This window comes from Takifugu flavidus, chromosome 15 (assembly GCF_003711565.1).
Source record: "Takifugu flavidus isolate HTHZ2018 chromosome 15, ASM371156v2, whole genome shotgun sequence".
Classification (NCBI taxonomy): domain Eukaryota; kingdom Metazoa; phylum Chordata; class Actinopteri; order Tetraodontiformes; family Tetraodontidae; genus Takifugu; species Takifugu flavidus.
The window spans coordinates 11,105,255-11,117,949 of NC_079534.1; the positions used below are offsets into that span (position 1 = coordinate 11,105,255).

The following is a 12,695-nucleotide window of genomic DNA, read 5'->3' on the forward strand; positions in this document are numbered from 1 at the left end:
GTCACATGAGGCGACACTGCATATAGAACCTGGGAAAGCAGGCAGAGGTTAGCGACCCACCGGGATTCATATAGACCTCTGACTGGAAGAACAATGAGGTTCACACATCATTCATCCCTGGGCTCTTCCTCGACGCCAGAGCGCTGCACCCCGCCGCAGGAAGAGATGCTGCGGTGCACCAGGGCAGAATGGGACGTCCACCTCTGGGCCCGCTTCCCCTTCCCAACGCGCCTGTGAAGAAACCTTTCTTCCTGCTGACGTTCACGTGCCTGTGAGAGACAATAACTCGGAGTTCTGGGGCAGAATTTGATGGATGCTCAGCCTGTTCGGGAGGTTAATGGCCTCTCATTTTTACAACCAGGGTGCAGCCTGTGGCCTCCAGCCAAGTGTAGGAGGCCAGTTTTTCAAACGTGTACGCGCTCTTCCTCTGAGGCCTGGAAGGTAAATGTGCTATGACAGCGACTCTGCATCACAATACATTCCGGCAGCTCCCCCAAATAGTCGCACGGCCCCTTTTTATCCCCACCCTGAGTGCAAATAATGCCCAAGGGAGCCACCGAGAGGGTCCTGCGCCCATGCGTACGCCTTGAAAATGATGGAAACAACTTCTCTCAAGCTCCTGCTGAAGTTGCTCCGGTTAAATCCTCTCTCTGAGCACGGCCCTTAATCCGGGATGACTGCATGCCTAATTCCTGGAAATCGTGAACCTGCTGTTTGGAGATACACAAAAAATATATCATGACATCTGTTGACACCGCGACCACCCCCTCCCAGCGATTAATAACCTTTGCAGCTACTCGGGGGCACGCCGCTGCCCTTTCTTACGCCATCCTCTGGAATTATGCGGCCCCATGCCACAGGATGTGCAGAAACGGGTGACTACGGAAGCTCAAACTAAAACCTCATTGTCCTGATGATGGATTATATTTAAGAGCCTTATTATCATCTTCTATCTCCATCCCAGGCTGCAGGGCACCTGCTGCTCCAGGCGTGCGCTTTCCCGGAGTCATCATATTCCCAGCTCAGATTAGTCTACAAATGTGATGATTAACCTCTGGTAAATCGAGGTGAAATCGGCAATAATTGCTCCTAATCTCAAACCTGGATCCTGGGCTGAAATAATGCGCCAGGGTTGTTTTTAGAAAGCTCTTTTCTTTCCCGTTCTGCAAACACAGTCGGATTACTTCCACAAGACAGGCCATGCATGTGTAAATCCTTCAAATTCTATTGATTGATGCATTACAGCACATTGGGAAGCAGTCAGACGTTAATAACGTATTTATTCACAGCAGTACTGTCATGTGGCATCCAGCTAAATCAGATTTAGTGAAGATAAACACTTGAGCAAAGGAAGCAAGGGAGCTGGAAAAGCTGAAAAGATGGCATTGCTTTACACCAAAGCAAACCTGCGGCGGCCTAAAGTGCGACTTTAGAACGGCCCTCGTGTGATTTTAATAAAGAGAGGCTCAGAGCAGTTAATAAATGAGCTTACGTGCAAGGTGTAAGGAGAGCGAAATAACCCGTCAAGGGCCTGGGATTACTGATCAAACAAACCCAGAAAGTTTGTGCATTAAACAGTCTTTGGAATTAGGAACACTAACTGTTCTAATGGGATTTAGTTTTCCATTTACTTATGGACTCTCTTAGACGCCGACATGAAACAGACACGTTTCACCCCACAAACTGACCGCAGAGACAAATGTTTCATTGTACAATAAACCTTTAATAAATAGTTTGCCATTAGTTTCCCATATTTACATAATAACCACCAGTGACTGATGTTGCCATACTCATTTCTTGGCTAATTTTAGGCACACAGAGAGATGGGGCAGGGGGTCCAGGCCACGAACCACGTCATACATAAAAACAGGAGTGGCTAGCAGGTAAGTCTTGAGAAATATCTATGAATAATTGCACCGTACAACCTAGTAGAGCAGGAGGTGGCCTTCTTTTCGAGCAAGAAATATATACAGTTGCTGTATGTACAGGTGATTTTCGTACATTTACAGTCTGCTTGGAAAGCGGAAATGAAGCTGGTGCAGAATCTTCCCAATGAAAAGAAGGATGAAAGCCACTGGTGTACCGATGTGTTGGTCCGAAAAGAGTAATAAAAACCAAAGGTCAGAGATTTAAACGTCAAATTAACGGCCTCCTGTTTAACACAAACAGCTTAAATCAAAATTTCTGAGGTGAGCAACAGGTGAGTTCTATTATGTTCTACTGAATAATGAGTTTATTAAAACTAACTTAGACTGAAATGCTTCTTATTGCACCACTGAGACTGAAAACAGCTGGACATTTGATAATTTACCATTTGGCTGCAAAATAACCTTGAAATCGAAGCTTTAAAAAGCTATCAAAAACAGCACACACATTAAGACATGGGAAAAAAGCAAAATAACACACAACAAATTCATAACTAAACACACGCACACAGTATGGTGATGATGCAAAAAACCAAAAACAAACAAAAACCCATTTGGCACTAAAATAATGACAACTATATTTAGAAAACGTGTTTGTAAATCGTTCCTCATTGCGCTGGAATTTGGCAAATTAAATTCTCCCGATGCCTTTCAGAAAGTAAAAGTTTTTAAGAATAGTTTAGCAGCTTGCTGCCAACACGGGGACCGCAGTATCATGGGTGAAAGCTCCAGAAGCAGGCACAGCCTCCAACTCAACTAAAGCTGCAGCGTCAGCGCCGCCTACTGGTCAGACAGCGATACCACTGCAGCTTACAAGGGGGGGGGGGCGTTACAAACATAATAATCTGAAACGATTCCGCATCCGTGTCAATCGTATAATATTCATCCAATTGTGAATTCAGTGATGGCTACATGTGACGACTGGACGTTACTGGCCCGGGGCGGAACTTTTGCTCTCTGACCGTTTCTGTTACGTGTTTAATCTTTGGTTTCAAATGACAAACCTAGTTTCTATGATAGGTACAGATTTTGTTTCTCCCAATTTCTGTCAAACAAGCGAACTTGATGATGCAACAATTATACTTAATGGAGGCAAACAGATTAAGCCAGAGAAGGAGAATAAGAAGAACTTATTTCCTGCAGACTGGCCCAGTCGCCCCCTTCAAGTGGCTCAGGTTTAAATATATTAAACTAGTCTGACGTTGACCAATAAGCTCCACATGTGGCCAATCTGAAGGGTGATTTAAGTAATGCTGATCCAATTCTACAAGGGGGTTTACAGTTGTTGGGAGTAAATAATTAGAAAAGATAATAAAGATTCACTAAAATGGTTGTGTAGTTCTCAACTAGCCACTGCTGCAGAACGCCGTCGATCGCACTGCGAATTACTGCAGCAGCGCCGATGAAACTTCGGAAATCTACAGTAGAAAACCAACACCGACATGCTGCGAGCAACCTTCTAGTTCTGGTCCAGATGTGTGAAAACACGAACCGGAGCGTGGTTCTGCCAGCCTCAAGTCTGATAAGGGAAACAAAGCAACGAGAAAACAAAAGGCATAGTCTGTAACCGCTCCGATGGGAGCAATAGTGGAAGATTACAGAGCCTCTTCAGACCTCGGTCTTCATACAGGTTGTGTAATTTATATTTATTTATATATATCTACATATATATTAAGTCACTTTGAGGCAATATTTGTGTGAGAACTCAAAGTACATCTAACCTTCCATTCAAACAGAGAAAATATACAACCCAAACTACTATTAATCTAGAGATAGGCAAGTAAACGTCATTTAAAAAAAACGGTTTCAGCCAATAAAGTGGTCTCTGTAACTGTAACCTCTTGGATCTGAACTGAAACCATTCTGCAGACGCTCCTCCTGTTGCTATGCAGCGCTGCTGAGCGGGGGAACAGACTGGGTCCCCTTTAACAACAGTCCCATACGGTGACGCAGATCTGAACAGATAGGAGCCTGCAGAAGCCCCCAGGACCAGTGCACAACGAACTTTAACTGGCTACGGATGAATAAGAAAAATCACGCAAAGGGTTTCGTAACATTTTTGGAACACCGCCGAGGCGCTCAACCAAATCACTCCTAGCTTCCGTTGCATCAGCGCGAGGACACACAGCTGTAGATTCCACTCTGCTGATGCTTTACAGCACCGAAAGATAAGTCCAGCTCCGCTCGCTTACGTGTGCGCCTTTCGACGGCAGCTCTAACTAAGCTGTGCTCCCCTGATCCAGGCTCTTCAGCGTCAGGAGCCCATTCCCAAAAATAAAAGGCTGCTAAGGAAGGTGTGACCACTCTTGTGCTGAACACGCAAATGCCTCGTCAAAGCACTTCAGTCTGACGCGCGACTGAGGTCAGAGAGCATCCGTGTATTAAAAAGCGTGCGTCTCTCTGTGTGCGCGGGGTGGCGTGGTGTCACATCAACAGTTTCTGCCCCCGTCAGCTGAGGTTATACGCTGCTGTCCTCCAGCAAGGGCTCCTTGCCCTCAGCCCCACTGCCTTGTGGACTATGGGAGTGACTCTGAGCCCCATTGCTGTGCTTCTTATAGGCACCGGGTCTCATGCCAGGCCCCGTGTGCTCTGGGATAAACAGGGCCACCAGCAAGGACAGCAGCACAGAGCACGCACCAAACAGGAAGGGGGGGCCCGGGATGATGGCACTCTGAGGAGACGAGAGGAATGAAAATGAAGTACCGCTGTTACATTTGCACGTTATTCAGTGTGACTGCAAGTCCAAGTATCGAGTCATGTTCACCTCATCTGTCGGGTTGGCCATGTTGGATTTGGCTCCTTTCTCGGAGGGATCTGTGTCACTTAGCTCCACGTGGAACACGTAGAAAACAAAACCATAGAGAGCAGGGCCCAAACCATTACAGAGGCCTCGAATCCCAGTAATCATCCCCTGCACCACGCCTGCAGGTGACAAGACAGTGTAACAGTGTAAAAACGGACATTTCAGAAGAGATTAGCTTTATTGTGCTTTTGTTTTTGTCAAACTCCAAGATATTGTATTAGTTGAAACTTGCCTTGTTGGTCAGGGTCTGCGTTACGTGACACGATGGCGCTAATGGCAGGGAAAGTGATGCTGGACATAGCAGCGACAGCTCCAGCCGCCCACATCATCCTTGCAAAACATAAAATATATTAGTTAAAACGCATTCAAGTGCCACTTGCAGCAGGAGAGAACTTTGATATTATTTGTAAGCAGCAGATGTCCAGGCCAGTTTTACTACTCCTGTTACAACTGAGGAAAAAAATAAAAGGAATCAAGGTTTTGCTGTTTTCCATCATGTTTTCAGAGAGCCTCGGTGTTGTTGAGAGCTCAGGTACCACTTTAGTTTGTGGTGAGCCCTCCACCTGGACGAGAGTAAGGCCGCCGTGCCCTTTACTTAATCTAATTGGCCCAGTATGGAACTAAAGCAGACTGGAGCAGCAAGCTGGGAAGGGTGTTTTTCTCATTCCCATCTATTATGCTGGCTCTGTTTTTACTCTGCAGGCCAAACAAAACAGAAATGATTATGAAGTCACCTGAGAGACTATGTGGATTAGACGAAGGTGCGGTTGACCTTTATCACAAGACTTATCTCCATCTGAAATTTCCACACCATGTAAAAGACTTGTTTACATGCTCTAAAGCGCTGCCAGACATTTTTATTTTAGAATTTGGACAAGTCAAACTAAATCGCTCATCTTTACACTGGTGCTCTCATAGGCACTACTAAAATTAGCATTAGTCCCCAGGTCAATACTGCCCCGCGGTGGCTTGTCAGAGAATTACAGCAAACAGTGACGCTAGTATGTGTGTTAAAAAAATACATAAAATAGAATTGTAATGCATGCTTTTTGGAGCATTCGTATGCAAATAAAACTGGGTAATTTAATAAAAGTACAATCTTGTAATGAATATCCAGCATTACAGAGATCGCTATAATGGGATAACAGACTAATCTGGTGAATTGAGACAGATGTGGGTGTTAAAATGGTGTTGAGGGGGTGACTGACCAGTGTTGGGAGCCAAAGCCGTACCACGCCAGCTGCAGGATCTGGAAGCCAAGGCCGAGGAGGATTGTGTTCTTGTTCCCTATAGAACGCATGAGAATCCCCAACACCAGAGTCTGCAAGACACACAGGTCACACGGGCATTAGCCGAACCAGGCGTGACATTTTAGAAACGGCAGTTCTGAAATCAATAACAAGGTGGCAAAAGGAAAACGTTTCTGAGCAAGTGAGTGCGGAGGCTTGTCTATTTCCACTTACAACATGTTTAATGCACCAACTTTTCCTGGCATATGCAAAAGTAAAACGAGATATTGAGATTTTTATGCAGCCAAAGTACAAAGATTGGGTCTAGATACCTGAGCAAGTATTGAGAGGATCCCCACAACAGCAATAAATGCTGCCACAGTCTCTGACGAGAAACGTATAACCTGGGGGGGTAGAGCAGGTTGAGACATAGCGGGACAGGCGGTTAGAAAACAGCATGTTTCAACACAAAGCCTCCAAAATTCCACAGTGAACAAACAGAAGCAGGTGGTCAAAAAAAACCCCAAAAACACAGATGTGATTTCTTTACACAAAAGGTTTTCTAGCCTCAGCGACAGCTTGTAATTCACTATGCACTTGTCTTATTACCTGTAGTGTCAATAAAGTTTGTTCATAAAGCCATTTGAGAATAAGGGCAGTTATGTATACATTTATTCTGTGTAAACACTTATATTGTGTATTTATTCTCAAACAGTATTCGATGAAATTGCTCCTGCATGAAGTACAGGAGCGTGTGGGGAGTAAAGCTGAAGCCAAATCTGGAGGCCTGTGTGTCTTTTTTCAAAGTCTGTTTGACAGAGTCCTGTCAAACTGGCCTGACTGGTTCTTTTCCACTGTTTGCACAACGTTACCATCTTTCTGTCAAGAGCAAGAAGTCTCTCTTGCTTTCACTCCAACCTGGAACTGGAAGCTTTCATTACATTACATTCATTTCTGGTGTTTTTTTTTGGTATTTTAGAGAAAAAGGCTACAGAAACCTGCTTATTCCCAGCACCAAATGTAGATCAAAGTGTGTGTTACAGCCTGCAAGTAGCTTTTAGAAGCAAGAACAAACATCTGTTTATTGAAGAGAGTATAATTCTGTGGCTTTTTAGAAAAGGTGTTGTACCTGTTTGAGATAGAGGAAGAAACTGGAGTACTGGCCAGCTTCGGGGAGGTAGGAGAGAAACACTGTGATACAGATGAGCAGCACCGTGGAGTCCTGGCCCACCTTACGCAGAGACTGGACAAGAAGACAGCAGGACGGGACCCATTAAACCTGACCCACTGTTATGGACCATAAAACAGGAAGGATGGCATCTCTCAAGCCTTAATATTATATAGCAATACATCCCCAACAAAGCAGGATATTTTTGTAAACTAGATAAGTGGGTTTGCATCAATGGAAATGTGAGCAAAGACAAATGATTAACTGAAATCTAATTAAGCTTTGAAGTGACATAATTAGCAATGCAGAAAGACTTCAATTAACTGTGGTGCAACCAGTCAGACCTGAATAAATGACTTAAATGAGTCTGTAGCATCCAGCGCGTGTGAGTGTGTGTGTGTGTGTGACGGTCACACTCACCAGGCAGGGCTGCAGTTTATACAAGATAATTAAAGATAATTTGTTTACTTGCTCGTTGTGAAAAGCATCATAAAATCTGCTGGGACAGTTTGTTTTTTTTAAATATCTGACGGTTACTGAACATAGTTTGCATCTTCACGCGTGTTACAAGCCAAATTCATAACCTTTTTTAACCATCTCGTTAATGTTTCAGCCTTCAGGACAGAAATGTCACCCTAAAAGCACAAATAAGCAAAACTAACAGGATCACCACAAAACTTGAGGTCATTTAGACATTATCAACGCGTAGCCTTAAAATAAAACCAAGCTTCCCTAAAAAGAAGCAACAAATCTCAGTTATATACATTCAGTTTTATTATTAAATTCCCATCATGAAACTCACTGGCAAGTGCAATTTAGTTCATAGGCTTTTAATAAGCAACTGTCTACTTACATACTAGTTCATCAGGTCTAAATATAAGCTGCGTTTGATGTGAAAGTGTGTCATAAAAGGGGCCGACTTGTGTTATTACTCACAGCAAAAGGGTCAGCCTGTTCCCAGGAGATGGGGGCTCCCCACGATGCTGGCCTCATCTTCTCTGGCAGGGACTCCGGCACGGCCACCAGGATGAAGCAGATGTCGAGCAGGGCGATGGCGGTGGCCAGGATCACCACCAACGTGTCGCCGTAAGCATCAGACAGGTAGGCTCCGATGGCGGGGCTGGTGACCAGGCTGGCAGCGAAGGTAGCCGACACCTGCGGGGGGAGAGGCGGAGCGAAGCCCCAGCTGAGCGACGGACACGGGGGGATTTTGGACTGGAATCATCTCCAGTTGTTCTGAAAAGGTTCTTACCAAACCGTACGCTGTACTCCTCTCATGTTCCTGCGTGATGTCGGCCACATAGGCGAATATTACAGAAAAGGTGACGGCAAAGACACCAGACATGGAGATGACGGCAAAATACCACCTAAACAAAAGACAGGTTGTTGGTGCGTTAAAATGGGGGTCGAAAGCAGCAAAATGGCTAAAACGCTCCCAAAGTGAAGGCATCGAACTTCCGCCAACGAATCGGTTGTGCGTTCCTCACCATGGACTGATCTTCATCAGTGGAATGGGCGCGCACGTAAAAAAGACGGTCAGCAGCAAGAAAGACTTGCGCCCCCAAACGTCCGACAACGCTCCGATAAGAGGAGCACTGAGAAAAGATAACAGGCCCTGAGGGGACAAAGAGAAGAGGAGAGGATGGTGAGTGTCTCCATTTATTATCTGACGGTTCTGACAGCACACAAGAGCCCAAGAAAGCTGTTAAAGGGAAGATTCTGGCCAGTTAACAGAAGATAACTGTGCAGGTGCTTCTGATGCACTTTACTTCTGGTTTGGTGAGCTATTCCGTTTCAAAACAGGGAAAATCTGTCATCAGAGCAGCGCTAAACAACAGCGCCGCAAAATCAAAGACACTTTGTGGGAAAAGGGACCAACAGCTGCAGCATATAGAGCCAAAAAAAGTCCAGAAATGTTACCTTGACACCATGGATGAGCCCATTCATGAGGAATGTGTGCTGGGGAAAGGTCTGGCGTAACACCTGCAGAATAAACACAGATAAAGCTGAATGAAACCACCTAAGCAGAAACTGTGGGTTACACTACAAAAAGAGGAAACAGCACCGGAGCCCAACGGTCTGTCATAAGCTGCACATGCACTTTCTGACCCCGGTGAAAGTGAAGTGTGTATTTAGGGTGCGGTTTTGACCCAGGCCGTTTCTCCATTTCAGTTACGCCAAACCTGAAGGTACAGAGATTTCTATTTGTATTCTACGGAGCTGCTGAGGACACACACGTGTTAAACCATCAGACGGCTGCAACAGGAACAACTGAGCCTCAATAGTCTGATTTAGATCTGCTAATAATCTGAAAAATCGGATTATCAGAGATGAGTAAAGACAAAAATGGCTTCATGCTCAGTTCTCCACGTTATTTACTGTAGACTTTGGGAACTGGTTCCTTATTAAATGATTTTTTATCCCCTTTATGATTCTTTTTCTCTTTTCATAAACAGGTTTTTAGTGTTACAGGTTCCTGACATAGTTCAGCTATTTAGGTATTTGTCTATTCTCAATTTTTGAGAGCCACTTCCTTTTCCTTCCCACCACAATAGCTTCAGCTGTCATTGTCTCTGCCGTCTATTGTACAACAGGCTGGGGGATGTTTTTGGAACATATCATCAAAATAAAATGAAAACTGTAACATCCCCAGCACAAATAGCAGTGCCTACAAAACACAACGTATTAAAAGAGACTACTTTCAGGCAGCAACAAGTGCTTTATTGTGAATAAGGTTTGATATTGAATAAAAAAAGTGAGTGATTATGTTTAGAAGGCTAAAGCTGCTAGCAAAGCTAAATCCCGCGACTCTTCCTCAGATCGTTGCCCCTGGATACCGCCGAAGCCTTGAGCTCATCCCACTTCTGTTCAGATGCCCTCTGATGAGGCCAAAATGCAAACCCTGCCTCTGCCCAGGGCTCTGGAGGGCAGTAAACCCACAGTAATTAATGCTTAACAGACACACACGCAAGCGCCTCATCAAACAAGAGAAGTGCGGTTGTGTAATCCTGGATGTTCTACGTCACGTTGGTTGATCATTTATGAAAGACGCCCCTTTCTGCACAAAAAAAACAACACAAAAGAGGACAGTGAAGCCAATTTTCCGTCGGTTATATTGTGGGAATCCTGGGAGTAAAGCTGTTCACACTGCGTCATCTGTACTGTAGCCCGACAATACAAAACAGCCTGGCCCCCCCCGGAAAGCCCTTTCAACAAAGAATGTTTGCTCACAATGCAACAGTTTGATGCCCTTTTCATATTTCTCTGTCCATTAGAGGCTGAAAACACACATCTGCAAACATATAGCCGCAAAGGTGCGACACTCAGCCTCTCATTTGATGAGGAATTCGATCGTCCGTTCGCTGGGACATGGAACGGAGGCGTGTGAACGCACCACAGGCAGGGGTGGAGGTTCTAGGTGGAGGTGCTTGAATGTATCCTGGCTTACCGTGAGCATGGGGGTGGTGAGAAGACCCCATGCAAAAAACTCCAGGAAGATGACCACCACAGCATGGTAAACACTGGGCTCGCCGATTCCCTGAGGCTGCGAGGAGACAAACAGGGAGGTGGTTAGGAGACAAAGAGAAAATACAACAGTCCATCGCGTCTCCTGTAGACACTGCCAGTTAATTTCAAGCTGCAATCAATACATGCTCGACTCATATTTTCCATCTACTTCTGCGGATCCAAGGATCTCCGGCCGGGTGATGGGATCCAGTGATGATTAGGAAGACATTAACACACAGAAACACTTGCATTCATGCCGGACATAGAAACCTTTCCTAGAAAAGCTTTTCCCACTGCCATTATGAAAAGAACAATGTCTGATTCAATGTCTGAGGGAGATTCTTAAATGACCACATTGATCAGGTCCAAAAGAACCTTTGTACAATACTTAAGCTAATCTCTTTTGAGAAATTCACGTTTCTACAGTCGTCAAAGACTAAAGGAAAACAACATAATGTGGCAGAAAAAGCAAACAACGACAAATATTTGAGCAACTGTGAGCCTAAGAAGAGTTAAGCTACTAGCAAGAGCCCGGCTAGCTTCATAGAACAGTGCTCAGTATTGTTCGGGATTCATTTAAATGTGTTTGCATGCATGTATCAAAAACAACGTCATAAACATTAACTGTGTTGCTTTCCCCTGCTTCCAATTTACATTATCGCCACATAACCTGATGCTTTCTCGTTAGGTCCGGCATGTTGACACCATACAGCTTCCTTAAAACGATGGGCAGGGCATAAATGAGGGTCATTTACGATAACTTGCGATACTGTCAGCACGTTGCTTTAAAATAAGGGGGAAACGTTCAACACATATGCCAGTAAGCTAACGCCAAGCTAAATCAGGTCTCTGCCTCTGAGACCTGATGCATTCTGACCAATTCAATACAATTACAAAGGCAGATTTTCGCTACCATTCCTACCGACTTAAAATTAATTTATCAGCATAAAAAGAGTGGCCGAACCATTGTAAGAAAACAAAGACCCAGCTAACGTTGACAGTAGCCTGCTAGCTACCTGAGCTGACGTGTAAATGACAAGCTAACTAGGCCGCTAAAATGACATAATGAAAGTTCATAGGCAGCTGCGTTCACTAGCTAGCAAAGCAGACACAGCTAACGGTTAAATTAGCTCCGTAGTACAGTCCACCTCAGCCATAAAGCCAAAAATAAACGTTACGCCTTTTGATATGTTTACATGTATTAAGAAGCCGGTTAATGAATCCGCTGACAGTCGCTTTGGCTTGAAGCTAAGCTAACCAAGATAAATAAATATTTAACTCACACTTCCTCCATCTTTTATTATAATTTTCTTTGCAAGAAGAATGCTGCGGTTGAGCCGCTTTTTCTTCTTCTTCTCCCCCGTCATTGTTAGCTTATGTCCATTCTTGTTGTCAGTGGGTCATCGTTGCAACGATCAAAAATAAAACAATGTAGTGATATCGACTACTGCGCTCATACCACATCGGAAACCAAGACCGGGCAGGATGAGGCTAGCAGTAAGCTAACTAAATAATTTCCCTTCCCCACCTCACTTTAACCCCTCTTCCTGAACTTAATGTTGTCCCGCCTCTTCGATGCTACAGCCCGCAACCGTGAGTCAAATCCGCGTCTCTGATTGGCTGAAGGAGAGACCGGTAGAGTTTTTCCCCCAATGGGGATTGGGTACGTCACATCGCGGGTACAAAGAGGAACTCCTTAAATGGTTACGTGCCGTGTTTTTTTTTCTCCTTTTTTTTTTACAGGCACACAGACACACGCGCACGTTCCTACGAAGATATGTTAACTTTACATCTTATCGGAAGTCAGGACAATTACTCATTAAGTTTCCCTTTCTTTAAAAACGCCATTTTAGGAAATGGTTGTGAACATGACATTCTCATAAGCGAATATTATCAGACTTTACAATAACTACAATACCCAAACTAATCATTTTACAAAATATTTTTGTAAAACAGGACAGCTCATTACATATACAGGCTAGCATTACCCCATGGGAACACAAAGGACCATCTTTAGCTCCCTTAAGAACTTTAAAGGAAGCACAATAACCTAAGTTTCATCA

General features: G+C 44.4%; 1 protein-coding gene across 1 annotated transcript; it reads right to left on the reverse strand.

Annotated features, from left to right (window-relative positions):
- Positions 1-1,702: 1,702 nt before the first annotated feature.
- On the reverse strand, positions 1,703-12,171 carry mfsd14a2 (major facilitator superfamily domain containing 14A2). Its single transcript, XM_057056098.1, has 12 exons — positions 11,916-12,171; positions 10,574-10,669; positions 9,046-9,108; positions 8,613-8,740; positions 8,378-8,492; positions 8,062-8,280; positions 7,087-7,200; positions 6,290-6,361; positions 5,937-6,049; positions 4,961-5,058; positions 4,690-4,847; positions 1,703-4,596 (listed from the first exon to the last, which is right to left on the reverse strand). The coding sequence occupies exons 1-12, from the start codon at positions 11,997-11,999 to the stop codon at positions 4,384-4,386; spliced, it is 1,473 nt and encodes a 490-aa protein (XP_056912078.1). The 5' UTR covers positions 12,000-12,171; the 3' UTR covers positions 1,703-4,383.
- Positions 12,172-12,695: the final 524 nt, after the last annotated feature.

What these genes read in the sequence shown, in the direction of transcription:
- mfsd14a2 (XM_057056098.1), bottom strand. Translation starts at nt 11,999, where the DNA reads ATGACGGGGGAGAAGAAGAAGAAAAAGCGGCTCAACCGCAGCATTCTT. An exon ending in TCACCACCCCCATGCTCACG is followed by an intron (nt 9,109 to 10,573) that starts GTAAGCCAGGAT and finishes TTTATTCTGCAG; the next exon opens with GTGTTACGCCAGACCTTTCC. An exon ending in TCTTCCTCTATCTCAAACAG is followed by an intron (nt 6,362 to 7,086) that starts GTACAACACCTT and finishes CTACCCCCCCAG; the next exon opens with GTTATACGTTTCTCGTCAGA.